Source organism: Peromyscus californicus, unplaced genomic scaffold, assembly GCF_007827085.1.
Source record: "Peromyscus californicus insignis strain IS unplaced genomic scaffold, ASM782708v3 Scaffold_19__1_contigs__length_69161282, whole genome shotgun sequence".
NCBI classification, from domain to species: domain Eukaryota; kingdom Metazoa; phylum Chordata; class Mammalia; order Rodentia; family Cricetidae; genus Peromyscus; species Peromyscus californicus.
The window spans coordinates 3,342,078-3,368,483 of NW_026294491.1; the positions used below are offsets into that span (position 1 = coordinate 3,342,078).

The window sequence follows — 26,406 nt, forward strand, 5'->3', positions numbered from 1 at the left end:
GTGGGGGAAGCTGCCCGTGGAGCTGGGCGTCGGGAGGGGGGAGGCTGGCCGAGGGCTTTGCCAGAGCCTCCAGCTGGAGAGAGCCTCCTGGCTGGTGAGGGGAGCGCCTGCCTGGCTGCTGACCTCTTGGCAGGAGGGTTAGGCTTTCGGGGAGGGGTCCGACGCCCCCTAGGGGGAGGGGGAGCCCTGCGATTGGAACTCTGAGGATGCTGCAGTGGAGAGATGGGGGGGCGGGCAGTGAGCAAGTGAACCTCCATAATTTAGTGTCTCCCAGAAACTGGGGCTGATGGGGACTTAGCCTAAGAGATGTTGACAGGAGGTGTTGGGAGAAAGGGGAAAGATGAAGGGGGTCCTCAAGTTTACCTGGTAATCAGGGGCCGTCCCTGTAGTCATCACATCGTAATAGGGGGGCTCGTTGTCATAGTAGAGAGACTCAGTGGGCTGGGAGCAGGGAGGGGGATAGACAGGGCAGGATTGGGGACATTGAAAGCGGGAGATTCCAGAGAGACAATAAGGAGATGGTGTGGGGTTGGGGGATGAGAGTTGAGGGTGACGTTGAGGAAGGAGAGGGTGGGAGCGGTGGGAAAGAGGAAGTGGGTTCCCCATGTGGATAGAAGCAGACACGATTAAGAGATTGATCCTCCAGTCTTCAAATCACTGTCCCCAGAACACATCTGTCACCCCAACCATCCAGTCCCCCCAATCTAGACTTTCACCCCTCTTCCCACCATACCCCCAAGGCACTTGGTGAGCCAGAGACTCTGCTCCCTGTCCCCACACTTCCACAGACCGCTCATCCTGGAGATTCCCCTTCCCCCAGTCCCTCCCTGTCACTCCCCTGGGTATCACATCTCAGTTTCCCCTGTCCCCCTCCTTAGGGCTCACCTGTCCCCTAATGTCTCCCAATCTCTTAATTCAAGAAAGGGATGGGAAACCCAAGGCAGACAGGAGAGGATGCCACACAGGCAGGGTACATAGCTCCCGCCGGGGATTCTTCATAATGACTCTTTTTATTTTTAAATGAAAATAAAAAGGTTGATGACTGAGGACTGGGAGGAGGGCATGATGGGAACAGAGAGGTGCTGCTGGGAGCTAAGGGGAGGGTGGGATGGAGCAGTGGGGACTGCCCTGGACAACCCGTGTCCTCCCAAAACGCTACAGGTTCAGTTTGCCCGACTCCCTCACCTGCCGCTGGGGCTCCTGGCTCTGTGGCTTATGAAGTCTTGATGGCTGCTTCTTCGGAGATCTCTGGGCTCTGTGAGGCTTCTGGATCTGAGGTCCATCTCTCTGTGCCCTCTCACATTCCAGATCCTTCTGTCCACAAGACTGATAGGCAGCTTGGACGCCTGGGACAATGATGAGCTCCTGAACATCACCCTGGAAAGATATGAAGAGGAAAAAGTGATGGAGACATGGACAGAGGGACCCGGAGAGACGAGAGGAATGGTCTGGAACGAAGTGACTGGGTAGATGGTCAGGCGAGTAAAGGGATGAATAGATAAAGCGGTGCACGCATCCAGAAGTAGGTCAGTGGGTGTCAGCTGGCCGGGTGGATGAATAGGTGGTGGACGCATGAAGAGGGGTTGTCTGTGGGTGACTGGGTGGCATGTGAATAAACAAGCAAATTTGGACAGGTAATGAGTGAATAAGCAGCTATAAGCTATATCTATCAATGGTCTGGGACTAAGCTATCGCATGGGAGAAGGTCACAATCAGCAGGAGGACAAGGACTTTCACCCCTTTATTTCATATCTCAAAAAGGTAAGATGAGGCAAGGTCACTCAGAGTAACAGGTCAGGACTAGAACTCAGGCCTTCCAACTTCAGATTCAACCCAGACCATCTCCTCCCTGCCCCTATGGTCACACACGGGCCTTTCCATGTGGCTTCTAGAGGCAGGTACAGCCTTGACGCCTTGATCTGACAGCATCAGTGATGACGGCAGTTCTCTGGATGGACCTCTGGAAGCGAAGAACTCCTTTCCTTCTGAATCTCAGTGGCAATTACTCAAGTCCGCACACGGCGCTCACACACTGGCTCATCTCAAAATGAAGCACCCCCAGGGCTGGGGTGACAGAGAACTTACACTATCGTACTGTGTTTTCCTTTCCAGGAGGTAGTCAGAAAACGGTAGCTGGTGGGTAGATGGATGGATGGACAGATGGGGTGGAAAGGCAGATGGGTCAATAGGGGTTTAAGTGCAGTAAATGATGGTGGGTGGATGGATGGACGGATGGACGGACTGATGGATGGACGGACGGACGGACGGATGGATGGACGGATGGACGGATGGACGGATGGATGGATGGATGGACAGATGGACGGATGGATGAACGGACAGACGGACGGACGGACGGACGGACGGATGGATGGATGGATGGGCAGACATGTGGGTAAATGAATGGCTAGCTGGGGAGTGGGTGGTGAAACCAGTGGGTGAGTGGGCAGAGGAGCAGTAGAGGAGGATGTGTGGCTACACGAACTGACGCAGGCGTCCATGTGTGCCAAGTAGATGGAGTGAGCAGGTGAGTGGACGAGGGAACAGATGGGTGGAAGGCTAGCGAGGATGGGTAGATGACTGGGTGGGTGTTTGAAGGAGGGAGTCGGTGCAGGGGAAGATAGGCGAGTGGGTCAACATAAGCCTAATGCATGAGCAGAGAGGTGACCGGGTAGATGGTCAGGCGAGTAAGGGGATGAACAGGTAAGCCCGTGCACGCATCCAGAGGTAGGTCAGCGGGTGACAGCTGGCCGGGTGGATGAATGGGTGGTGGACGCATGAAGAGAGGTTGTCTGTGGTGCCTGGGTGGCTGGGAGGCGAATAGACACATAAATCGGTTGAAGGAATGGATCAGTGACGGACAGGACCAAAGGATGACTGAATAAGTGGCTACAGGCTGTGTTTCTGTAAGCGGGCCTCTTGCTGCCCATTGGAAAAATCAGCCTGAAGACCAGAAATGGAAATAAAAAGTCCTGGGAAGAAAAATGAATGAAAATGAATACAGGCTTCAGCACAGGAAGATAGAGAGGTGGAGCCAGAAGTGTGGCCATGAGACGCGGGGCCAGAATCACCCTCCTCAGACTGCTGCCGTGCTTACCTCAAAGACTTCATCATCTAGGATATGGGCACCAAAGATCACCACCCCACGGGTGTCCAACACCGGATGCACACTTCGGGGAAGGGGCCTGGTGACTCGCTTCTTACAGTCCACAATGAGGGTGACAGACTGACCCTTCACAGCCACAGCCACATGGTGCCACCTAAGCGTGGGGTAAGAAGTTTGTGTGACTGACTAGTGAAAGCAGGGGTCAACAGGGTTGGGAGACAGCTCATAGAAGGGTTGGCGATGATAATGGGTGATAATGGGTTAAGAATTACAATGACAGGGCTGGAGAGATGGCTCAAGGGTTTAGAGCACTGGTTGCTCTTCCAGAGGGTCCAGGTTCAATTCCCAGCACCCACATGGTGGTTCACAACTGCCTGTAACTCTAGTCCCCGGGGATCTGACTTCCTCTCCTGGCATCTTTGGATAGGCATGCACATGGTACATAGATGTAAGTGCAGGCAAAACACCCACACACATAAATTAAATTAAAAATTTTTAAAGAATTACAAGCAAGGGATACCACATAACAGGTGTGTATAGCATGGGTACCCTGCAATCATTTTCTAGTTGGGGTGTCATGCTTGATGATCTTTGTCTTATACACACAGAAACTAAGGCTCACAAAGTTAAGTACTTACCTGTGTGCCAGCAGGTACCTTTTTATTCCCATTCCCAGACACAGACTCTGAGACCCAAACCCCGACCAAGAAGTGACAGGTTCAAGCAGCAGCCAGTGTGCCCAAAAGGGCCAGTGGAGTTCCTTAGATACCGGGGTTCTGAGACACTCTCTGCTGGCAGTGGGGATCAGGTAGGTCAAAGGGACAAACTGACTTACTTGCCGTCTGCTAGGCTGAGGCCTCGGAAGACAGGCTGAGCGGGGGCTTGTGGCCGTCCCCTCTGGTCCTCATACAGAAAGCGAACAGGGCGGCCAAGCTCCAGGCCCAGCTGCTGGACTCCCTGGGCACTGTACAGAGTCAAGAGGGGAGCCTGGAGGCCAGGGCGGGTCCGGACAACCGTCAGCAGAGAGAAATCTTTGGGAAAGCCTCCTGGTACCCCAGAGAGAGAAGCACAGATGGAGTGAGAGGTGAAGAGATCCCAAACCTCACCTCCCCACCTCCCCACCTCACTGCCCAAACCTGGGAAGAGCTGGCGGGTGGGTGCACTGAGCTGGGCAGGTCGTGACACGCGGTAGGCCACATCAGCCGGACAGACCCCTTTTGATTTCCGGACACCATCGGGAAGGGAGGGGAACCTCAGGGCACGTAGTACATCCACAGAGGGTGCACCTGGGAGAGTCAGGGGACAGAACATGTCCCAGGGAGGGTCTAAATGGGGAACACCCAGATCTCCAACTCAGTCTCCCTTACATTCTCCTGAAAGGACCTAGATGAATGGTAAGCAAAGTGACCCAAAGGGGAAGCATGGCTAGCCCTGGCTGGCATGCAATGTGACCCAAGGCTAGCCCTGGCTGGCATGCAATGTGACCCAAGGCTAGCCCTGGCTGGCATGCAACTCTATCCCTCGCACCCTCTCTCTCCCAGCATGCTGTCTCTAAGCTGTGAATCTCTGCTGAGATCTCTGTCAATCCTGCCTCCATCAGCCTCCCCTTCCTGCTCTGTGCTTCTGTGTGTGCACCTGTCCGACCCTCTCGTCCCTCTTCTGTTTCCAGTCTCTCCACACCCTGCCCATCCTTTTCTTTCTCCCTCTCTCTCCCTCCCTTCCCGTATCTCCCAGTTTCTGGCTTCCTGGCATCTGCTTGGTCTCTAGCACAAACAACATCTGGGCAATCGATCATCCTGGGCACAGGGAGGCAGAGAGGCGGCTGTGTAAGAGAGGTCTTCCAGCTGCTTAAGACTGGGTTGAAGTGGGGGGCAGGGGCTGCTCTGACTGGGTTAAGGAAGGAGACAGAAGAACAGGGTGGCCCAGAAGCCTATGCCCCCAGTCTTGGAAAAGAGGTTTGGAGAGGGGAGAAGGGAGAGGTGAGAGGAGAGAGGGGAGAGGGGAGAGGGGAGAGGGGAAGCTGCAACGTGGAGCAGGAGCAGGTCCAGGGCCTCAAGCCACACATCTGTAGATGCCATCAGAGTTCTTGTCCAAACCCCAGACAAGCTCCCCACACCTGCAACCTCAGTCCTGCCACCCCCCACCATCTGAATCCAAAGATTCAAGTCTCAGGCCATCAGCCGGGTCTCCTTAGATTTCAGCTTCCTGGGCCCACACTCCCTGGAAACCGAAGGCAGTTTGCTCCCCAAAGCACGCACTTCTCACACCATCCACTCCACAGTGGAGAACTCCCAGAGAGTGCTTGCAAAGTGTTGGCAGAAGTGTGGGGCGGGGCAGAGGCCAGGGCAGTCAGGAGAGCAGAGCTGGGTGGGGTGGATGAGGTGGGGCGGGTAGGAGAGAAAAGGCCCTTTGAGTCCGGGAGCTGAGGAAACCACGACCTTCCCTGAGGAGCCTGGCCCCCAAGTGTGGCCGCTCTGCAAACACTGGCACACAAGGGAAGCTTTGAGAGACTAAGGTGAGGGAGACAGAGAGACAGAGACTCACAGAGACCCCGGGCCTAGGAGATCTCGGAGGTCCCCACCCTCCACCAAAGCCCAGTGGAGGACAGTTCCCCATCATGCTCACTACCCACAGGCCTGCCCCCATCAAGCCGCATACTAACCCACTGTCTCAGACCCACTGATACCCCATTAATCGCCCTGAGCCCCCAAATGCCTGTCCTCTACTCTCAGGAATTCTTAGTCACCCATCTCCCTGGATTTCCTCCTCCACCCACTCAGCTCCTAAATAAGAGACAGTTGTCTTGGTCAGCCTCTGCCTAGACTCTGTAAACACCATGTACTTCATTTTCCTCTCATCTTTGGTCTAATCTATATCCTTTACACTGCCATTCTGCCTATTTTCTCTGCAGAGAAGAGAAAACACAAATAATGGAGATACGTACAAAATCAGTCCCCGCCCCCCATTCTCTGAGAGAGAAGCTGGTTCCATCCTGCTTAGACCCAGAACTCCCAGACTCTGCTCTGATATCGAATTCTCTTTTCTAGGAGCCTTTCCCTTCTGGAGGAAAAAAGGGGTAAAGATTGGTCCTGTGGACACCAGGGTCCCAGAGGAGCGCGGCTGGCCAGAGGGGGAGGGGAAGGGCAGGAATGCAAAGAGCTGGCTCTGGCCTCAGACACCTGATCCTGGCCTGTCCAGTGGCCGTCCTGTTGGCAGCCAGCCCCAGTGCTCCCTAGAGCCAGCCGCGTGGCAGCATCCAGGGCACAGGGAGGGGTTGGGGGACCCAAAGAGGATGGGACAGTGGAGGTAGCCTTCTTCCCTAGCCTTTCAGGCTCTGACTTACAGATTGTCCATCCTGCTTCCTTTATGCATCAGCCCTGGTATTCACTGCTCCAACATTAGCAAAGCCTGGACAAGACTGGCTTTGGGATCCTCGGGTCTTTCTACGGACCCAAACCACGAACCCAGCCTGCTCAGGCTCTGGGCTGTGGTCCCCATCCGTTGGCGTTACCTGCCCGAGTCCTATACTGGCTCCAAGGAACTCAAGTGTTCATCCTTCATCCTAAACCCTGGTCACCTCAAATCCCTTTCTTAAGACTCAGACGCTCCTACTCCAGGCATCTGCGGTCCCTTCCAGGCAGATGCTTCAACCTCTAGCTGACTGACACCCAGGCAGGACTCCTCTTACCTGCCCATCCCGGGGCAGCACTCAGCCCCAGCACCAGAGGTAGGAGCAGGAGGCGGTGGCAGGGGCTGCACCGCTCCATGGCTCAGAATGCCGGGTCCGAGACCCAGACAGCCCTGGTGCGAGGACAGTAGACAGAGCCTGCTGAGCCTTGGAACCAGGACCCAGGGATGTCAGCAGCTGTCAGCGGTCAGCTCCATGCAGCAAGGTGTCGTTGGGGGTACCTCTGCTTGCTTGTCACCGCTGCTTGCTCCTCGGTGGCCGCTACTGTGTGCCCCTGGCCACCCTGGCAGCTCAGAGACCCCAGCTCGCCCCCGCCCCTAGGTCCGGCCCCCGCCCCTAGCCGCCCGCCCACAGCCACCAAGGGGAAACCCCACCCCCGATCTCCACCTGGGCAGGGGAGTGTGGGGGCGAGAACCGCTCCTCGCGGGCTGGCCCTGGAACGGTGCACTCCTACTCCTGGAGGGATTAGGTGGCCTGTGTGCACCCTCAGATTGTCTTTGGGAGAACTTAATATATCTTCTCTGGTCCCTTCCTTTTGGGGACCCTATGGTCCAGTCGCACACACAAGGGTCCCCGCCCTTGGGGGCCCAGAGCCCCTCTGCAGAGTCCGGGGAGGGACTCAGGGCACAGTGGGACATAAGGGGCGGGTCTACAGGCCACTGCCCCACGCCCACTTGTAATCAGGTCTCCATAATTACCTCCTTCGTCCCGCCCCATGTAATTACAGAGCAGTCCGGGCGGGGTGTTTACAGACCCAGCTATAGATAGCGACCGAGATGTGGGGGCCGCGGGTGGCCTTGCGGAGCAGGGGGAGACCAGAGACGGGCCAAATGGCTAATCGCCCGAGAAGATAGAAGTACTGGACTAGGTAAAACAGTGGAACGGGACAGGACAGTGACGCGGGGACAGGCGATGCTGCTAGAAGGGTCTTGCAAAAGGGGGTCACTCAGGGACACGGCCGCTCCAGGAGGGTAGCGCTGAGAGCAGCGCACCCCTACATGTGGGCACGGCGCCGGGTCTGCCCGGAGCCTGCGGCGCAGCCGGGGAGAAAGCTGGAGCGAGCGAGACGCCGCCGCCACCGCCGCCGCCCGCTGGCGCTGGGAGGGCACCGCGAACAAGGCGCCTTTGAGAAGCAGCGGGTCTCCCTCCTCCCTGGGCAGCCCCGCCCCCAACCTGGCACACCCTCTCCCCCTCCCGACAAAGCTCGCCTTGTGTCTCCCACCCTGCACCGCCTCTGCAGCCCCAGGGAACCTCAGGCCACTGCAGCACCCAGGGAGCGTCAGGGTTTCTTACTGAATATCCCGACACCTAGAGGATGCCATGGTGCCCACCACCCAGTTACCTCAGTCCAGAAAACAGCTGTTTTAACTGGAAAGCGATTTTATGTGCGAGTGAAAGAGGGAGGGATCCCCCCAAAAAACCAAAGAGACCCAGGGCAAAACCATGCAGCCCAGCACCCATCTCTGAAGGCCGGCCATCCTGTCAATTCTCTGTCCCCAGCCTGTGTGCTGAGGAACAGGGACAGCTGAAAAAGGAAAGGCCACCCAAACCAGCACCCCCTCACAGCCCAGACCCGTCCAGGAGCCAGTGAGATGGGAAGGCAGCACCCACCGGGAGAGCCACAGGGGCAGACCACCTGAGGGGCCTCCTTGCCCACATGCCACTCTGGCCCTGGCATTTAAGCCAACCTGGGGATGTACAGTACTTCTTGGAGTCTAACTCCCAGGCTCTCCTCACAGGAAATTAAACATAGCAGTCGGTTCCCCCATCTCCACCTGCCCTTCACCACCACCTTTATTCCTGTCTGACTGCAGGAGACAGGAGGGCGCCCCTCCCTCTGCCCCCACCTGTCAAGTTGGGGGCATGAAGGGCTATCAGAGCCCTGCTCCCAAGACCATCAGCTTGGGGGGGCCTGCCCCGCAACACCCTTTCTAGGGGAGCTCCATTCCACTCTTCAGAAGGGAGTGAGGCAGGATGAGAAGGGAGCGGAGTCCCGGGACCAGGGCCAGTGCTTTGTGCTGGGGGAGCCAGGATGACCCACATCACGGGAGACCCCGGCAAATTCAGAGACTCAAGGCCACTGAAGGTAGACGTGTAGTCGTCACAGGGATCTGGGCCCTCTGACTTGGAGACCAGGCAAGCCCTAAGGGTTACCAGATGCCTTGCAGGCTGCAGGAGTCCCTCCTCCGCACCATCTGCCCACAGCTCTGCCTGGGCCCTCGGCCCCTCCCACCCTGCCCAGGCTCAAGTCCTCTTCCTCAGTACTCCCCACAGCTGGGGAGCACACGAGTGGTCTGGGTTCAGGCTAGCTGGTGGGGAGCCTCGAGCATCTCCATGAGGAAGGTGTCAATGGGGGTGTCGCCAATGAGCTTGAAGAAGAACAGGTGCTCCAGACACTTGAGGCCGATGGAGCGGAGGGCGGGAAGACGTAGCAGCAGCTTGGCAAACCTGTGGTGGGGGTGGGAGGGAGTAAGAGGCAGCGCCACCCAGGCCCTGGCCATGCCCCAGCCTCGCCCTCTGTGGGGTCCCCAGCCCCGAGGCCTCTTACCGGCCTTGCTGCTCGGGGTACTTCTGCTTGCAGTAGGTCTCCAGGGACGCGTAGACCTTCTCCCGCAGGACCTCCACCTCTCCGGGGTTGGAGAGGCCCTTGGCATCTGGACAGTGAAGGAGGAAGAACAAGAGGCAGAGGGCAGGTGAGTCAGGTCAGGGCGGACGTGCAGACAGGCCCTCAGGGAAATGAAGCACACTGGGATTGTGAGACCCAATCAGAAGGGGAGGCATCGGTAAAATGGTTTTTTTTAGGGTCAGCTAAGAGATTTCTGGGCTGAGGGTCTTACTGGGGGGGACCGCTGGAGAAGAGGAGGCTCCAGGGCTGCCTTGGGCCGAGAGGCCGGGTGGCCTCCTCTTACCTGGATTAAACAGAATGATTGCCCGCAGGCAGCCCAGCTCTGTCTTGTCCATCCTCATGTCACGCATTTTGGACACTAGCTCTGTCAGCACCCTGGAGAGGGACCTGCAGGTCACTCAAAGGTCACAGCTCAGCCAGCCTTGGACACGGACCAGCCTATAGCCCCACCCCTTCTAGCTACAGGACAGCCTGGCCAAGGGCCACTGACCGGTCAAAGATGGCTCCCACGCCTGCGGAATGGGCTGAGTTTCTGTGCACGTGAAGACCTGTGGCCAGGAGGATGCCATCTCGGACATCGATGGACCGATGGGAGAAGGAAGCAATGAGGAGCTCATTCCAGCCTAGGGGCCAGAGGGCACCAAGGGTCAGCAGGCAGACGCCAGGGCATGAGATCCAAAGCACCAAGAATAGGGGCAAGTCAGCAAGTCAAGCTCCCCAAATATGCAAGAGGAGGCTACAGGGTCACTGAAGGTCAAGAGGACAGAGAGGTCAAATGTCAAGCGGTCAAAGAGATTCAAGGTCACTGACCTGCCCGCAGCAATATGACCTGGTCATCCAGAGGTAGGGAGGAGAAGTGTGGGATCCTCTTGGCCCACTCAACGAGTGTGAACAGCTGTTTGTCAGCTGCCTGGCAGATGTTAGTCACCGGGTCATTGGGCTGCAGAGAGCAGAAGATGCAGGGGAAGGTGGAGCCACCTTCCTTGTAAGAGGTTTTGATATTCCTCTTTACTCCTCCACGCCCTGTCTGAACCCATCTCTACAGTCCAGGCTCCTCTCTGCCCTGGACTTGTAGTGGGAGCAGAGAGAGGGCGCTCTCACCCCACATCAGAGACACAGTCTCACAAGGTAGCCCTGACCGGCCTGGAACTTGCTATGTAGACTAGGCTGGCCTTGAACTCACGAAGATCCACTTGTCTCTGTCTCCCAAGTGCTGGGATCATAGGCAAGTGCCACTACGCCTGGCTCCCTTCAGATACTGAAAGGCCTCCGAGTTCAGGGCAAGGTGCAGGGGGTTGAAGGAAGGGAAGGGGAGAGATGGAGCACCCTGGACTCCTTCCCCAACCGCCATCTGAGGGAGAAGGGATCCACCCCATCACTCACCCACCCCATCACTCACGCTGCTGCCGCTGCCCCCGGTTCCCCCTGGGCCCTCAACGCCTTGGTCACTCTTCTGCTCCACAGCAAGCTCGGCCTCCAGGATCCTGTCCACAGGCATCTCCTCAGGGGCTGCCCCAGCCCCGTCCCCATCCCCATCTCTGTCCTTCCCCCGCTGCCGCTCCTCCTGGACCGCTGTGGGGTGGGGGAGAGAAATGCAAAGTGAGAAGCCGGCTATGAGGGTCTGAAACCCGCTCAGGGCCTTCTCAGGGCTGACGGCCCTTGGGAGAGGTGGCGACTAGAGGTCCTTAGGAACGGAAGGCTGGGGTAACCTGCAGGCACAAGGGCTGCCAGGGAGAGCGAGCACCTGCCAAGCACACACGAGACCCTGGCTCCCATCACCACAAATACACGTAAGTAAATGAACAGGCAGATAAACAGGTCCAACTGACAACAGTCCCACTGGTGAAAGAATCAGGGAAGAGTCCGAATTTAAATAGGGCAGATGATATGCTAAAAAATATGCCAACGTGCTTTAACATGCATTGGAGGTCTTAATGGCCTTGCGGGTCCCTGCCCCCACGTTTAAGGATGAGGAACTTGAGGCTAAACACATCCAACAGCCTCCTAAATAGCCTCCTACATTCACGCACCACACGGCCAGTGACACGTCTAACTCCAGACACGCCTGATGGCAAACCCTATGCTCTGCTGACTCAAGACGATGTCATGATGGTGATGACCCTGACCCAGGTCTTGGGAGGCGTGTGTTCTGATTTTGGCCCTGCCACTTTGCTGTTGTGTGACCTCGGGGGAGTCAAGGTTCATCTTCTTTAAAGCAGGGATCGGACCAAAATCAGCCCTAAAGTGTCTCTTAGAAGTCCAGGAATCAGGCTTAATTAGACAGACAGAGAAGAGGAATACCAAGTCCTGACCTCTTCAGCGATCCTATAACTTAACAAGGTAGAGTCTCGGGGGTCCAAGGAAGACTGGGAAACCAGAGAAAGAACGCAGGATCAAAGCAAGAAAGGGGCTGTGTGAGGCGGAGAGAACAGAGGCCCATCCTGGTTAAGACCAAAGCATGCTGGGAGGGTCTACAGCATCACAGGATTAACGCTGAGGAGCAACCATTAAGAAAGAGCCTTGGAGACAGAGCGAGGTACCCAGGACCAAGCTGAGGAGGACAGGAAAGAGAAATCAAACTTCGCCCCCTGGAGGAGACAGAGAGAGCAGTCCCACAGATAGGGAAGCCACGGTGGGCTCTCCCACGGGTGACTGCAGGCCTGGCGGGGCAGTGCTCACCCTCCCTCTTCATGCCAGTGGCCAGGCACTTCTGATAGCGGCAGTACTGGCAGCGGTTCCGCTGGCGCTTGTCCACCGTGCAGTCTTTGTTGTCACGGCAGGAGTAGGTCAGGTCCTTCCGGATGGTGCGTTTGAAGAAGCCCTTGCAGCCTTCGCAGCTGTAAACGCCATAGTGCTTGCCTACAAGGGGAGGAGTGGGGTGGGAAGAGAGCCAAGGAACCCTCCCATTACTGAGTCTCTTGACCATCTGCCCACAGGGGGGACAAAGTCCAAATCCTTCCAAAGCAGCGCACCAAAGGTGAGAAAACTCGGTCTACTCCTCAGAGCCCCTGTGCCAGCCCCTTTCCCTGACTGCCCCTACCTGAATCTGACATGAATCTAAAGGTCCTAGGCCTCCTTGCTCTGACCAACCTCGGGAAGCCTTCGGAACCCCTCAGGCCGTGGTAAACAGCCCATATCTCTTTCCTCCTCTGCACTGGGCTGAGCCCCATACCTGAGCTCCGGTCCCCGCAGATTGCACATAGCCGTTTGCCAGCCCCAGGGCCACCTGGAGGGGGTGGACAGTGCAGGCCTCGGACCCCTAAGACCGGTGGCTTCACATCTTCAGGGGGGCCAGACCCACCCCCAGGGAGCGACACTGTGGAGTTAATCTGGAGTGGGGGGGGAAACAGGGAAGTCACAGGAGGCTCATTTGGAAAGAGAATCTCTCAGCTGTCAGGGAAACCATTCCCCATCTCTAAGCAGGTCCCGTACCCACTCCAGGGGGTACTAGTGGTACTGTGGTGTGATGTAAAGGGCCTTCCCTGAAGCATAACCCCAAGAATGGATATGCACCCTTCTGTAATTGTGCGACACGGCGACCCTGAGGGGCACACGTCTTAGATGGGCATATAGAACCAAAGGGCAGAAAGTCACCGTGAGCTGAAAAGGACATAAAAAGTATTCCCTTTGAGCTTAAGAGATTTTGTTTGTTTTCAAAAATAGGGCTAGGAAGAAGCATGCACCAAAACAAGACCGTTCACTTCAGGAAGAGCAAGGGGTCTGAGACCACAGGCCTGCTGGGACTGGAGAACCAGAAGTCAACGGGTCATGGGGAAGTTCGCGGAAAGATGGTGGGGAGGGTTAGAAGGTGGGAATAAGGAAATGAAAGCAGAGAGGCAATAAGTAGGTCACAACCTCTCACCTGAGGACTGCTGACAGGCCCGGAGAATCCTGGGGGAGCCGGAGGGGGCAAACCGGGGGACCCCATGGAAGAACTGATGACTGGGAAGGGGGAGCCCAGTGGAGGGGGTGGCATTGGAGGTGGAGGTGCTGAAGGAGTAAGAGGTGGGCCAGGAGGAGAAGAGGGAGGGATCCCCTGGGAAAGGGGATTTGGGGAGGAGCTGTCTGGGCTTCGGGAATCTGAGAGGGAGGCACACACAGGCAGACACACAGGCAGGAGAGACAAGAAGAGAAGGTTGAGTCTTTTGATCATCCAAACGCACACTTTAATTCTCCCTGACCCACCCACCATACCCCACAACCCCCGAGTTCAGAAACACCAAGCTGTCAAACAACAACTTCGCTCTTAAGAGTCGCGAGAGGAGGGAGTTGACAACGAGGGGGCAGTTCAGGCGGAGACTACTGGGTCATCCCAGGCTGACCTGGGGGGGGGGGGGGTGGAGAAGCACGTGGGGGTGGACCCGTGAACTCCTCGTTCCCAACTTAGCGCGTTCGGGTCAAAGAGTATGGGAGAGATACCGGGTCCCAGGGCGCAGGCTCAGCCTTCCGACGCCCAGAGTCCTCCAGCCCAAGGGGACCGGTGTCCTTCCCACGCCCCGCACCTCGCACGCAGGCCCGGCGCGGCCGTACCTGGAGGGCGGAAGCTCCCCGGCCGCGCCCCGCCCCGGGGGAGGGCGCTGGGCCTCGGGAGGGCGAGGGCGCGTGTTTACAAACAAGGGGGCGGGAGCGCGGGGAGGGGGCGCGCGGCGCGCCGGCCGGGACCCGCGGGACACTCACCCCGCCCGCTGTCGCCCATCCCGTCCCGGCCAGCCTCCCCCGGCTCCGGCTCCGGGGTTTGCTGCTCTCCGGCCGCCGCCGCCGCCGCCGCCGCCGCCGCCGCCGCGGGATCCAGCCAGGGCCGCCGCCGCCGCCACCGGGACGCGACCCCACAATGCATCTCTTTTCTCACCCCCACCGGCCCACACTGCCCCGCGGCATGCCGCGGCGGGAGGAAGGGCGGACGAGCCGCCCAAGACATGACGCCGGGGGCCGAGGCCGGGGAGGCCGGGGAGGCGCCAGGGACGCGCAGGGCGGGGGCGGGGGGAGCTGAGCGGGGACGGGGCTCCGGGCGCGCGCGGACGCCGCCGAGGAGAGCGGGCTCCGGCCGGCGGCCGCGCGACTCAGGCGCCGCGCGCGGCCCGGCGCCCCGGTGACAGCACCGACGCGGCCGCCATCTTGGTACAGACGGGAAGTCTCGTCGCGAGCTCCCGCCCCCTCGCCCGAGGTGGAAACGGAGGAGGCGGTCTCCGCCCGCCTGTCAGCTCCCTGGCCCGCCGTCCCCTCGGATGACCCCGGCTGTGCGCATGCGCGCTGGGGGCGGCGGCGGCGGCGGCGGGGGGAGGGGGGCGGGGGACGACGACGACGACGACACGGCCGCGCGCAGTCGCCGGGGCGCCGCCATGTTGGTAAAGGGTAGCGGGGTGCCGGCAGAAGAGGAACTTCCTGATCTCGCGGGAGCTCGAGGCGTGACTGCCACGTCCCCGCACACCGGGAACGGAGCGGATCCCGGAGCCGGTGAGCGCTGCCTGCCGCTCCCTTACGGGGCTTCCCAGGCTGTTCCCCCAACTTGGGGGTCATAGAGACGCGGGCCCAGAGCGACCGTCAAGTTGCGGATCGAAGGCTAGAGCGGTGTCGGGGCGTGGTGTGTGTGTGTGGGGGGGGGGAGCGCCTGCATCCGGGTAGGGAGTTGGGGGATAGAGAGCCCGCCTTGGGAACAATGTAAGAGGGGAGCGAGCCACGCAGAGGTGGACAAGGGGCACGAGTGGAGCGCAGCGGGCCCCGCAGAGGTGGAGCTGAGAGTGCCAGCCCCTCCGGTCAGCGGGATGGCCCGACGGGCCCCCCACTGGGTGGCTGTGGGACTGCTGACCTGGGCGGCTTGGGGGCTGCTGGTGGCCGGACACGGGGGTCGTGGTGACCCGCACAGAGACGTGGAAGAGGACTTCCACGGCCACGGGCACTCACATGAGGATTTCCACCGTGGACACAGCCATGCCCACGGCCACGGCCACACTCATGAGAGCATCTGGCATGGGCATGCCCACAGCCACGACCATGAACATTCCCACGAGGATTTGCACCATGGCCATAGCCATGGCCACTCCCATGATAGCCTCCACCACGGAGGACACGGACATGCCCATGAACATAGCCATGGAGCCTCTAGGGAGGCCGGGGCTCCAGGCATCAAGCACCACCTGGACACTGTCACCCTTTGGGCCTATGTGAGTCCCCAGGGATTGTGGGGAAGAGGGACTGGTTCTGAATCATTGGAAAACTCGGTGTCTGACTCCTGACTCCTTCCCCAGGCACTGGGGGCCACAGTGCTGATCTCTGCGGCTCCGTTCTTCGTGCTGTTCCTCATCCCAGTGGAGTCAAACTCACCCAGGCATCGCGCTCTGCTCCAGATCTTGCTCAGTTTTGCCTCCGGGGGGCTCCTGGGTGATGCCTTCCTGCACCTTATCCCTCATGCTCTGGGTAAGTTAGCTTTCTGACTACCACAAACGCTTCAGCTGGTTATGATTCTTTAGAAGGAAAGGGGGTTCTTCCTCTTTGTGATCCGGATTCTCCAGTGGTCCTCAAATACACGTCCATTGTGCCAAACACTCCTTTTTTCCCACTTCCCGCAGAACCTCATTCTCACCACACTCTGGAGCAGCCTGGACATGGACACTCCCACGGTGGTGAGAAAGCCATGGGGACAGGGGTTGGGATGCTGGGGACGCTCACCTCTGACACCCGAGGAGGAGGAGTCCGGAGTCTGCATCTCCTTTCACGCTTCAATGCCTCTGTTCCCAGGCCAGGGCCCCATTCTCTCTGTGGGGCTGTGGGTGCTCAGTGGCATCGTCGCCTTCCTTGTGGTGGAGAAGTTTGTGAGGCATGTGAAAGGAGGGCACGGACACAGCCATAGCCATGGACACGGAGACGGTCACACACACGGGAGCCGTGGGCACGGAAGACAGGGTGAGTCTACCTTGCCTTGCACAGGGTGCATGCGGGCTCATGCAGTGGAGCAGGCTTCCTGTGGAGGACACATCAAAAGCTCTGTCCCCCACTCTGATCAACTCCTGTTCTCCCCCAGAGTGTCCTTCAAAGGAGAAGCCCAGCTCAGAGGAAGAGGAAAAGGAAGCAGGGGCTTTGCAGAAGAGGAGAGGAGGAAACACGGGGCCCAGAGACGGGCCCGTGAAGCCTCAGAACCCTGAGGAAGAAGGAAAAGCAGGTTCAGGTAAGGGATGAGTGGGTGGGGTCACTGAATCTCACAGAGTGCTGTAGGTGATGGCGCTCTCCAGAAAACCCTGAGGGGTGTCTGTGAAGCGGCACTGGGCCCGGGGTGGTGGGTGCCGTCAATCATTTTGTCTTGTCTCTTTTAAAAGACCTGCGTGTGTCCGGGTACCTGAATCTGGCTGCTGACTTGGCACACAACTTCACGGATGGTTTGGCCATCGGTGCCTCCTTTCGTGGGGGCCGAGGGCTAGGGATCCTGACCACAATGACAGTCCTGCTACATGAAGTACCTCATGAGGTCGGGGACTTTGCCATCTTGGTCCAGTCTGGCTGCAGCAAAAAACAGGTTGGTGCCGACTGCCTGTCATCAGTTCTGAACGAGATACACTACCATCGGGTCTTCTAGAAATGGGGCTAGTTGTTTCCTTTACCTCTGCTCTGTGTTGTTCCGCTGTGGCCCTCCTGCGTACAGCCTGACGCACAGCCTGGAAGGGGCACGTCTGTTCTGGTCTTCTCAACCTTCTTACCTGGCTCCCTGGGGCTGGGGGTCTCGGGTGTGCTCCTGAGGCAGAGCCTCACTGATTGGGCTGTGTGCTGGCCAGGGAGCCTGCCTCTGCCTGTGTGCTGGCCAGGGAGCCTGCCTCTGCTTCCCTGCTGGGATTGCAAACACCTCCACCGCGCCTGCGTAGGTGCCTGGGATCCAAATCCTGCCGTCAAGCTTGGGCAGCAGACACCAATGGCGCCATCTCCCCACCCCTTAGCTCACTTTCCCTTTCCAGAAATGTGGACACCTGTACAGCTGTACCCCACCGCTCACTCCTGATCCTTAGCTGTTGGTGATCATGTCTTTCTCTTTCCTGCCCACCAGGCGATGCGTCTGCAACTCCTGACCGCAGTAGGAGCACTGGCAGGCACAGCATGTGCCCTTCTCACCGAAGGAGGGGCAGTGGGCAGTGAAGTGGCGGGTGGTGCAGGCCCTGGCTGGGTTCTGCCCTTCACCGCAGGTGGTTTTATCTACGTAGCAACAGTGTCCGTGTTGCCTGAGCTGTTGAGAGAGGCATCCCCATTACAGTCACTTTTGGAGGTGCTGGGGCTGCTGGGGGGAGTTGTCATGATGGTACTGATTGCCCACCTTGAGTGAGGGGTGGGGTAATCTGTCCTGCCCCGCCCCAACTCTACCCCTAACTCCCAAATAAAGACAGTTGGGAGCCCTGGCCTGTGTTACTTGCCAGAGGAAGGAGCTTTAGCCTTGGAGAATGATGCTTTGGGTATAAAGGTGTGGCAGTCATACAGAGCATGAGAGGTCAGAGGGACCAAAGTGTTGGACACTGCCCGACAGTATTGTCGGCTTTGGAGGAATAAATGGGGCCATGAAGCCTGGGGTGACAGTACCCTGGTGGTCCCCACCTTACTTGTTTTCCCAGCACCAACATGCCACACAGGGTCCTCCAGGGTCCACCTCCCTCTGAACTGGCTAGTGGTGGCTTCGGGGAAGACCTGGCAGGAGTGGGGTAGGCAGCAATCGTGTGTCCTGATTTGGAAGTAGCAGGGTGGGAGAGTGTCCCTTGGTAAAATCTCACGGCCTGATTTATTTTTGTTTCTATTCCTTTTATATCACTGTTTGAATGGGTAGGGAGGAACGGCGACCAGAAATAAAGTACTTGCATCTTCTGCCCCACATGCAGTCTTTGTTTTTTTGGGGAGGGGGGGCCCCTTGTCTCCGGGACTCCCCAGGTCCCCGGGGGTGGGGTGGCCACGCCCCCGCAGTGGGAGGTCGTCTGGGCTGGTGGCTGCCCAAGGCCCCCGACTAGCAGGGTTTCCATTGGCCCGGCCCGGCCCTCGCCACGCCCCCGGGTGCTCGGATTGGCTTGTGCTCGGGCCCGCCCACCCCGCCGCCATGGCGTCTCAGCTCCGGCTCCGCTCCGCGCTGGCCCTGGTCACAGGTTCAGGGGTCCCTCCCGGGGCGGGTGGGGGTCCGGGGCCACGTCAACGAGCGCCACCCCTGGGGTCCCTGGCCCGCTTGTCGGAGTTTCAGTAACTTTGTGCCCCGTGACCTCTGAACTCGCCCGTCTCCCGCGGCTCTCCCATCTCAGGTGCGGGTAGCGGCATCGGCCGTGCGATCAGCGTGCGCCTGGCGGAAGAGGGCGCCGCCGTGGCCGCCTGCGACCTGGACGGGGCAGCCGCACAGGACACCGTGCGGCTGCTGGGCGGCCCGGGCAGCGGGGACGGGGCGCCGCGCGGGAAGCACGCTGCCTTCCAGGCGGACGTGTCGCGGGCCCCCGCGGCCAGGCGCCTGCTGGAGCAAGTGCAGGTGAAGCACGCACCGCGCCGCACAGCCCCTCGGCCCGGCCCTTTGTGGTCTCTGGAGTTAGCCCCCCCTCCCTCCCATAGGCCTGCTTTTCTCGCCCGCCATCTGTCGTTGTTTCCTGTGCGGGCATCACACGCGATGAGTTTCTGCTCCACATGTCAGAGGAAGACTGGAACAGAGTCATAGCTGTCAACCTCAAGGTGGTGACCTCTGAACCCGCGACCTGGGGAAGGAGGAGGGCTGCCACCCCAGCTGATTCTGCTGTCCTTGTTACCCTTTCGTGCCAGGGCACCTTCCTGGTCACTCAGGCTGCAGCCCAGGCTTTGGTGTCCAGTGGCTGTCGCGGCTCCATCATCAACATCAGTAGCATCATTGGAAAGGTCAGGTTGAGTTGGGCCAGGGCATCTAGCCACGTGGGCACTGGGAATCGACTCCCTTGGGGACTCCTGACTCACCCTGGGTCTCTGACTCACCACAGGTCGGGAATATTGGACAAACAAATTATGCATCCTCCAAAGCGGGAGTGATTGGGCTCACCCAGACTGCGGCCCGCGAGCTTGGACGGTGGGTCAGACCGTGGGCACCCTGCTGAGGGAGGGGGGTCAGTGTCCTTCCCAGGGTCAGCATCCATTCTTCCTCCCGCAGACATGGGATCCGATGTAACTCAGTCCTCCCAGGGTTCATTGCAACGCCCATGACCCAGAAAATGCCCGAGAAAGTAAAGGACAAGGTAGGCTGTGGGTGGAGGGCAATCAGAAGAGGTCGTTGAGGGAGATTGCGGTGCAAACAGTAAGTATTCCAGACATGAACTTAATGAGGGATGAAGAAAATAAGAAGAAAAAAAAAGTCCATAAAAGAAACTTTCAGCCACATGAGTGTTTCCTTACAGGTGACTGCAATGATCCCGTTGGGACACATGGGGGACCCTGAGGGTGAGCATGGGCCGGGAGAAGGTTCTGAGGCGGGAACTTGAAGAGATCCTTAAATCTGTAATATTTTTGAAAAGGTTGCATAGGGATTCATGATTGGTGTGGGCCTGGGGTTTTGCGGGAGCATTGCCACTCGATCTGAGGAACTGAGACTGCCCCTCCCCCACCGCCCCCATAGATGTGGCAGATGTGGTTGCGTTCTTGGCATCTGAAGACAGTGGATACATCACAGGGGCCTCAGTGGAAGTCACTGGTATGAGGCCTTCGTGGCGAGGGCGGACAGAAAAGCAGAACCCAGACTGAGAAAGTGAGGGGACCCTGCAGCCTGGAGGGCAGAGGTCCCTTCTCTAGACCGGGCACGGAAGTGGCTGCCTACCCATATACCTCACGGCCCATGCACCTGTCCCGATGCTTCTGCCCCTCAGGAGGTCTTTTCATGTGACTGCCTCATGGAAGCTGGACTCTGCTCATTCCCCCAGCGCTGCCTGGCCTCCTGCTGATGAGGACGCTGAGTTCCCAGGCTACAAAGCGGGTGGTGGTGTGTGGCTCAGGCTGAATATGGAAGGCAGGGGTGCTTGTGACCCTAATAAATTCCAAATCCTCTTCCCTGCCACCTCCGGTTCTTCTTGTGTCCAAGCCCTCAGACCCTTCCCCACCTCCCCCTCTCTCCCCTTCGGGAAGGATTGCTGCCTTTCACTGCCTGGTCTCCCAGGGCAACCCCCGCCGCCGGGTGTGAGAGGAAAGAGTGTGTGTCACTGTGTGTGCGTGACACTCTGGGCCTTTTCGGAGGGAGGGGATTCTGTCCCCACCCCCTTTCATTGGCTCTGCAGCACCAGTCATGCCCCCCCCACTCCCCGGGTCCTTATGGCCCCCAAGGGTGATTTGTTCTTGGCCCCATCCTGGTGTCCAGTCTGGCCTTGGAAGGGGGTCCTGGAACAGGTGGCCCACCCCACCCCTCCTTTCTCTGTTCCCCTCCCTTCTCTCCACCTTACAATAGCCGCAGCCGGCCTGGGGTCGGATGGGGGGGATTAGGGGAGGGGGCCAGGATTAGGGGAATGGACTAGCCCATGAAAGGGGCTGGAGGAGAGCAGAAGGGAGGGGGCTGGGAGAAGGAGGAGGAAGGGGAGGGGGTCCGCGCTAATCGACTCTGGCGCCCACATAAGGACTGGCCACGGACCCAAGGAGAACAGGGAAGTAGGGGGTAACTGGGGTTGCGGGCGAGGGGACCCACTGCTAGCTTGTCCCAGAGACAGGCCACCCCCTGGCAGCCGCAGCGCAGGCTGGCGGGGGACCGAACGCCCGTCACGGTCTCTTCCTCCTGCCCTCCACCGGGACGGCCCTGCTCCTTCCTCTTCTCTCCGTCCGCTTCCTTCGCTCCCAGTCCCTCCCGGAGGGGCTCTGCCCACTTTCCCACGCCGCACATTTCACTCTCGTGTTCCCCGACTCCCCTACGGGGGGGGGGTCCATCTGGTATCCCCGCTTCCGCGTGGCGTCTGCATCCCGGGTGCCTCCGGTACGCCTCCCTCCCCGCCCCGGGCCGCGGCTCCTGATTGTCCAAACGCAATTCTCGAGTCTCTGGCTCCGGCCGAGAGTTGCGTCGGGACGTCCCGAGCCGCCGCCCCCAGACCTCGACGGGGGAGAGGCCGGGCGGAGCGCGGGCCGGCCCCCGGACACCCGGGACCCCGCGGCAGCCCTCGGAGCTCAGGGCGCGCGCCCAGCAGCATTCGGAGGTGCAGCGGCGGCTGCCTTTCCGGGGATCCCAGGCCCGGCTCGAGGGAAGTTGGGGATCACCGCCGGCGCCGCGGAGGGGAGCTCCGCCCTCGGGTTCCCCACGTGCACCAGCACCCCCAGCCCCGGGCCGGCTCCTCCGCGCGCGCCCCGCAGGGGAGGGGGGACCCGGGTCCACGGCACGCTCCACGCGCGCCGTGAGGGCGGTGACGTCTCCGGCGCGGGGTGGGGTGCAGGGAGGGCGGAAGTGACGTCGGGCCTCAGCGCCCGGGCCATGGCGGTGGCGGCGGCGGCGGCGGCAGCGGGAGCCGCGGCGTGAGTGGCAGCTGCGGACCGAGCGGACCAGGGCGGCCGAGCCCGGGGGTCCCCGGGGAGAGGCCCGCGGCGGGGCAGCGCGGCGGCCGGAGCCGGGTGAGGGGCCGCGGGGCGCGCGCTCAGGGCCCGGGGGCGGGGTCTGCAGAGGGGCGGCCCCGACAGCGTCCCCTTCCCCCTCCGCAGACTTCTCTCCGCCGAGCCCGGCTTGGAGGGGGGTCCGCGCCCCGTCACCATGACGACGCCGGCGAATGCCCAGAATGCCAGCAAAACGTGGGAACTGAGTCTCTACGAACTGCACCGGACCCCGCAGGTGACAGGGATCTTCCAGTCCCGACTCGCCCCCCCCCCTCCCGCCAACTCTCCCCTCCCCCATCACACTGTTCTCTGCCCGACTCTGCGTTTGAATCACCTTTTATCTTTTCAAAGCACTTCTGCACTTACCTCATTTAATTTGATTTAACCCCTCGAAACGGAGGTGCCAGAGAGGTACAGCAGATATTACTGTCTCCATCGGAGCACGGTAAACAGACGCCAGAAGTTACCGCCCTTGCCTCATCTCAGCACGCACATGCCAGTGTACACAGACTCGTCCTGCGAGTTTAAATAGAACTCTCTCTCCACCTTTCTGACTCAAGTGCAGTGGGACATCGGAATCTGTTTTAACAGGCACCTGAAATTCTAGTGTAGGTAGTCTTAGAGTTTTAAGAAAGCCTGTTGAGGCTGGGTGTGGCGGCAGACTTGAGAAGCAGAGGCAGGTGGATCTCAAAAGTTTGAGGTCAGCCTGGTTCTACATAGTGAATCCAGGCCAGCTAGGGTTACACACATAGTGAGACCCCAAAAAAGCAAGCAACAACAAGAAAAAGAAGTTTGTTGAATAAATATTCGCCAAGCCATAGACCTGTGCCATCCCCAGCCCTAACCCTAGTATCTCACCAAACGTCTGCTCCTTCTGTTTCAAAACTCCTTGTGAATGAGTCCTCATCCCTTCTGGGTAATTTCCACGTCATTGGTCTCCTCCATCCCAGAATTCCCATCTCCCTCAGTTGGTCAGCATGGCTGTCCAGATTCTGCCTTTCTCAACGCTTCCTTCTGAAATTCCTTTTTCCCCAACCCTCTGCCACTTGCTAATGACCCAGGAAGCCATCATGGACGGCACAGAGATTGCGGTTTCGCCCCGGTCACTGCATTCAGAGCTCATGTGTCCCATCTGCCTGGACATGCTGAAGAACACGATGACCACCAAGGAGTGCCTCCACAGATTCTGCTCCGACTGCATCGTCACTGCCCTGCGGAGCGGGTAACAGGAGGGATGTGTCTGCAGTGGGGGGGGGGGGGGGGGGGGGGGGGTGCAGCCCGGGCATCAGCGACGGGAACTGACCCCACAGGGCTTCCTTTCTCCCATCCCAGGAACAAGGAGTGCCCTACCTGCCGGAAAAAGCTGGTATCCAAGCGGTCGCTACGGCCAGACCCCAACTTCGATGCCCTGATCTCCAAAATCTACCCTAGCCGGGAGGAATACGAGGCCCATCAAGACCGAGTGCTCATCCGCCTCAGCCGCCTGCACAACCAGCAGGCGCTGAGCTCCAGTATCGAGGAGGGGCTTCGGATGCAGGCCATGCACAGGTGTGGGGGTCTGGAGATGCAGTACCTGTGGGGTTTGTCTCTGATGTGAACTGTGATGAGATCTGGAGTAGGGGCCTGGCGGTCTGCACTCATCCAGCTGCCGGGTGTCGACCATGCGGCTGTGGTTGGGCTGATTCGAGGGCAAGCGCCTGTGTTCTCAAACAAGTGATGGGACCTGGCCCTGGCCCCCTCTCTGTTTCTTCAGTCATCAAACAGAGCTAAACACTTACTGTGCTGGGTGCCTTGTTAGAGACTAGTGAACACACAGCATCACCGTTAGGATTTCCAAGGCCTCAGAGCCGCATGAAGTTTCACCCCCGAGGGCCTGAATCCTCTTTCTCACCTGGACTGTTTGTTTCCACAGGGCCCAGCGTGTCAGGCGGCCGATGCCTGGATCCGACCAGACCACCACGATGAGTGGGGGGGAAGGAGAACCTGGGGAGGGGGAAGGGGATGGAGAGGACGTAAGCTCTGACTCCGCTCCTGACTCCGCTCCGGGCCCTGCTCCCAAGCGACCCCGTGGAGGGGGTGCAGGGGGCAGCAGTGTAGGGACAGGGGGTGGTGCTGCGGGCGGGGTTTGCGGGGGTGCTGGCTCCGAAGACTCTGGTGACCGGGGCGGCACCCTGGGAGGGGGAACCCTGGGCCCCCCCAGCCCTCCGGGGGCTCCCAGTCCTCCAGAGCCAGGTGGAGAGATCGAGCTTGTGTTCCGGCCCCATCCCCTGCTTGTGGAGAAGGGAGAATACTGCCAGACTAGGTGAGGAGCCCTGCCTTTTGCTGCTAGACCACCTGGAAACCAAAGTTCAGGAATCTGCATCAGAAGGGGGCTTCAGGCCTGGGGGTGCAGTTCAGTTGGTGGAGATCTTGTCAAGCAGGCATGAGACCCTGAGTTTCTCTCTCAGGACCACAGAAACCAAGGGTGGTGCTGTACACCAGTAATCCCAGAGGCAGGGGGATGAGAAACTGAAGGTCATCTTCAGCTACATAGCAAGCTGGAGGCCAGCCTGGGGTACCCGTATCTCCAGCCAGGCCTGTTGGAGGAAGCTGTCCATTCGAGGACTCTGCCGTCCTGACCTCCCCCTGGCGTCCTCCCTCCAGGTACGTGAAGACCACTGGGAACGCCACCGTGGACCATCTCTCCAAATACTTGGCCCTGCGCATTGCCCTGGAGCGGAGGCAGCAGCAGGAAACGATAGAGCCTGGAGGGCCCGGTGGGGGTGCCTCGGACACAGGCGGACCCGATGGGGGTGGTGGGGAGAGCGGGGTTGCCGGAGGGGGCGAAGGTCCCGAGGAGCCTGCCCTGCCCAGCCTGGAAGGTGTCAGCGAGAAGCAGTACACCATCTACATTGCGCCCGGGGGCGGAGCATTCACGGTGAGCGGCTGCTGGGGGTCGGGGGTGGGGGGGGGCAGGCAGCGGGCCAGGGTGACCGCGGTCAAAGCCCTGCTCTGTCCCTCTCTGTTTGCTCTGGGTCGGTCACATCCTCATTTCCCCTTTTCTTTCCTCCTCCCTTGTCTCTTCTCCATTTCCCTTTCCAACTTTCTGTCATCCCCCTGCCTCTGCTCTAGACGCTGAACGGCTCGCTGACCTTGGAGCTTGTGAACGAGAAGTTCTGGAAGGTGTCCAGGCCATTAGAGCTCTGCTATGCCCCCACTAAGGACCCCAAATGACTCCTTAAGGGGGACTGCCAGAGGATGGGGACCACAGGGTGTGTCCCTGTGTCCCGGCTCACCCTGCCAGCTTCATCTCCCTATGCTTCCCAGCCGGACAGCAAGAGGACACAGACAAGGACAAATGGCTTTTATACAAAGTATCTATATCAGATTCTTTTATATATTGTACAGCACAGGACCTGTGCCCACTACTGCCTTTTCTATTGACCCTAACTGCCCATCCTGCAGGTGACGGGGAGGTGGACACGCCCTCCCCGCCCTCCTCCCAACAACAGACTTGCTTACTTCTTTGAAACCGACAGTCCTCTGTGTGTGTCTGTCAAGGGTGTGTAAAAAGGGGGTGGGGGAGCGCCTCAGCGGGTAAGAACACCGGCTACTCTTGCAGAGGACCTGAGTTCGATTCCCAGCATCCACACGGTGGCTTACCACCATCTGTAACTCTAGTTTCTGGGGGTTGGATGTAGTCACCAGAGACACGTGGTGCACAGATTTGTGCAGGCAACGCACCCAACACATAAAAATAAGCTAGGTGTAGTGGCGCACGCCTTTAATTCCAGCACTCAGGTGACAGAGGCAAGTGGATCTCTGTGAGTTGAGGGCAGCCTGGTCTACAGAGCGAGATCCAGGCCAGCCAAGTCTGCGTAGTGAGACCCTGTCTCAAAAAAAAAAAAAATCTTGGCCGGGCGGTGGTGGCACACGCCTTTAATCCCAGCACTCGGGAGGCAGAGCCAGGCGGATCTCTGTGAGTTCGAGGCCAGCCTGGACTACAGAGTGAGATCCAGGAAAGGCGCAAAGCTACACAGAGAAACCCTGTCTCGAAAAACCAAAAAAAAAAAAAAAAAAAAAAAAATCTTTTTCCCCCATTGGGAAGGAAAGCTTAAAACTCACAGGAAATCAGTGTTGGAAATAGGGAGGTGATAGCAGAGGTTAGCTCCCCTATAACTCCCTCCCCCTCATGAAATAGAAATGAAAAGAGGGAGGAGCCAGCCATGGTGGTGAATTCCGGTAATCCCAGGATTTGGGTGGCAGAGCCAGGATTGCCACAACTGTGAAACCAGCCTGGTCTACAATATGAGTTCCGGGACACCCTGGACTAGTTACACCCAATCTCCAAAAGCCTAAAGACAAGGGAACTGGGGACAGTCTCCAAAGCTGGAGGAGAGGGTGAAGGAGGCGGGCTTTCCAAAGCTTATGCTGCAAAACCCTGAGGGCCCGGTCAGATCCAGGTAACCTGCGGGAGGTGCAGAGCCAGGTCTC

The 26,406-nt window shown here is 59.1% G+C and overlaps 5 protein-coding genes across 7 annotated transcripts in view; 3 read left to right on the forward strand and 2 right to left on the reverse strand.

Annotated features, from left to right (window-relative positions):
- Nucleotides 1-7,082, reverse strand: part of Col11a2 (collagen type XI alpha 2 chain) — a 28,773-nt gene extending 21,691 nt beyond the window's left edge. Inside the window, 6 exon segments of the mRNA XM_052744286.1 lie at nucleotides 364-441; nucleotides 1,186-1,377; nucleotides 3,095-3,257; nucleotides 3,939-4,149; nucleotides 4,240-4,389; nucleotides 6,792-7,082. Of these exon segments, the coding sequence (XP_052600246.1) occupies nucleotides 364-441; nucleotides 1,186-1,377; nucleotides 3,095-3,257; nucleotides 3,939-4,149; nucleotides 4,240-4,389; nucleotides 6,792-6,870 (873 nt within the window). The 5' untranslated portion in view covers nucleotides 6,871-7,082.
- Nucleotides 7,083-8,151: 1,069 nt separating this feature from the next.
- Nucleotides 8,152-14,407, reverse strand: Rxrb (retinoid X receptor beta). 2 transcript variants are annotated; one of them, XM_052744290.1, is made up of 10 exons: nucleotides 14,095-14,407; nucleotides 13,280-13,497; nucleotides 12,590-12,746; nucleotides 12,097-12,276; nucleotides 10,817-10,989; nucleotides 10,228-10,357; nucleotides 9,908-10,040; nucleotides 9,701-9,804; nucleotides 9,340-9,445; nucleotides 8,152-9,239 (listed from the first exon to the last, which is right to left on the reverse strand). In XM_052744290.1, exons 1-10 carry the CDS (start codon nucleotides 14,333-14,335, stop codon nucleotides 9,092-9,094), a joined length of 1,590 nt encoding a protein of 529 aa, XP_052600250.1. In that variant the 5' UTR covers nucleotides 14,336-14,407; the 3' UTR covers nucleotides 8,152-9,091. The 2 variants fall into 2 exon arrangements, with proteins under 2 accessions (XP_052600250.1, XP_052600249.1); XM_052744289.1 differs by having other exon boundaries at nucleotides 9,701-9,792; nucleotides 14,095-14,406.
- A 661-nt stretch (nucleotides 14,408-15,068) lies between these two features.
- On the forward strand, nucleotides 15,069-18,256 carry Slc39a7 (solute carrier family 39 member 7). The gene is made up of 7 exons (XM_052744291.1): nucleotides 15,069-15,578; nucleotides 15,663-15,831; nucleotides 15,984-16,037; nucleotides 16,153-16,317; nucleotides 16,436-16,579; nucleotides 16,728-16,924; nucleotides 17,447-18,256. The coding sequence occupies exons 1-7, from the start codon at nucleotides 15,180-15,182 to the stop codon at nucleotides 17,717-17,719; spliced, it is 1,401 nt and encodes a 466-aa protein (XP_052600251.1). The 5' UTR covers nucleotides 15,069-15,179; the 3' UTR covers nucleotides 17,720-18,256.
- A 142-nt stretch (nucleotides 18,257-18,398) lies between these two features.
- On the forward strand, nucleotides 18,399-20,428 carry Hsd17b8 (hydroxysteroid 17-beta dehydrogenase 8). 2 transcript variants are annotated; one of them, XM_052744298.1, is made up of 9 exons: nucleotides 18,399-18,521; nucleotides 18,672-18,889; nucleotides 18,970-19,086; nucleotides 19,174-19,266; nucleotides 19,365-19,450; nucleotides 19,532-19,616; nucleotides 19,776-19,818; nucleotides 19,994-20,068; nucleotides 20,241-20,428. In XM_052744298.1, exons 1-9 carry the CDS (start codon nucleotides 18,476-18,478, stop codon nucleotides 20,255-20,257), a joined length of 780 nt encoding a protein of 259 aa, XP_052600258.1. In that variant the 5' UTR covers nucleotides 18,399-18,475; the 3' UTR covers nucleotides 20,258-20,428. The 2 variants fall into 2 exon arrangements, with proteins under 2 accessions (XP_052600258.1, XP_052600257.1); XM_052744297.1 differs by having other exon boundaries at nucleotides 19,994-20,428.
- A 1,404-nt stretch (nucleotides 20,429-21,832) lies between these two features.
- On the forward strand, nucleotides 21,833-25,450 carry Ring1 (ring finger protein 1). Its single transcript, XM_052744292.1, has 7 exons — nucleotides 21,833-21,954; nucleotides 22,042-22,168; nucleotides 22,995-23,155; nucleotides 23,266-23,481; nucleotides 23,846-24,235; nucleotides 24,577-24,850; nucleotides 25,045-25,450. The coding sequence occupies exons 2-7, from the start codon at nucleotides 22,091-22,093 to the stop codon at nucleotides 25,144-25,146; spliced, it is 1,221 nt and encodes a 406-aa protein (XP_052600252.1). The 5' UTR covers nucleotides 21,833-21,954; nucleotides 22,042-22,090; the 3' UTR covers nucleotides 25,147-25,450.
- The last annotated feature ends 956 nt before the right edge of the window (nucleotides 25,451-26,406 follow it).

What these genes read in the sequence shown, in the direction of transcription:
- Rxrb (XM_052744290.1), bottom strand. Translation starts at nt 14,335, where the DNA reads ATGTCTTGGGCGGCTCGTCCGCCCTTCCTCCCGCCGCGGCATGCCGCG. An exon ending in GATGGGCGACAGCGGGCGGG is followed by an intron (nt 13,498 to 14,094) that starts GTGAGTGTCCCG and finishes CCTCCCTCTCAG; the next exon opens with ATTCCCGAAGCCCAGACAGC. An exon ending in TACCCCGAGCAGCAAGGCCG is followed by an intron (nt 9,240 to 9,339) that starts GTAAGAGGCCTC and finishes CCCCCACCACAG; the next exon opens with GTTTGCCAAGCTGCTGCTAC.
- Slc39a7 (XM_052744291.1), top strand. Translation starts at nt 15,180, where the DNA reads ATGGCCCGACGGGCCCCCCACTGGGTGGCTGTGGGACTGCTGACCTGG. An exon ending in CTGTCACCCTTTGGGCCTAT is followed by an intron (nt 15,579 to 15,662) that starts GTGAGTCCCCAG and finishes CTCCTTCCCCAG; the next exon opens with GCACTGGGGGCCACAGTGCT. An exon ending in AGAAGGAAAAGCAGGTTCAG is followed by an intron (nt 16,580 to 16,727) that starts GTAAGGGATGAG and finishes CTCTTTTAAAAG; the next exon opens with ACCTGCGTGTGTCCGGGTAC.
- Hsd17b8 (XM_052744297.1), top strand. Translation starts at nt 18,476, where the DNA reads ATGGCGTCTCAGCTCCGGCTCCGCTCCGCGCTGGCCCTGGTCACAG. An exon ending in GCCTGCTGGAGCAAGTGCAG is followed by an intron (nt 18,890 to 18,969) that starts GTGAAGCACGCA and finishes TCCCTCCCATAG; the next exon opens with GCCTGCTTTTCTCGCCCGCC. An exon ending in CCGAGAAAGTAAAGGACAAG is followed by an intron (nt 19,617 to 19,775) that starts GTAGGCTGTGGG and finishes GTTTCCTTACAG; the next exon opens with GTGACTGCAATGATCCCGTT.
- Ring1 (XM_052744292.1), top strand. Translation starts at nt 22,091, where the DNA reads ATGACGACGCCGGCGAATGCCCAGAATGCCAGCAAAACGTGGGAACTG. An exon ending in GGAGAATACTGCCAGACTAG is followed by an intron (nt 24,236 to 24,576) that starts GTGAGGAGCCCT and finishes TCCTCCCTCCAG; the next exon opens with GTACGTGAAGACCACTGGGA. An exon ending in CCGGGGGCGGAGCATTCACG is followed by an intron (nt 24,851 to 25,044) that starts GTGAGCGGCTGC and finishes CCTCTGCTCTAG; the next exon opens with ACGCTGAACGGCTCGCTGAC.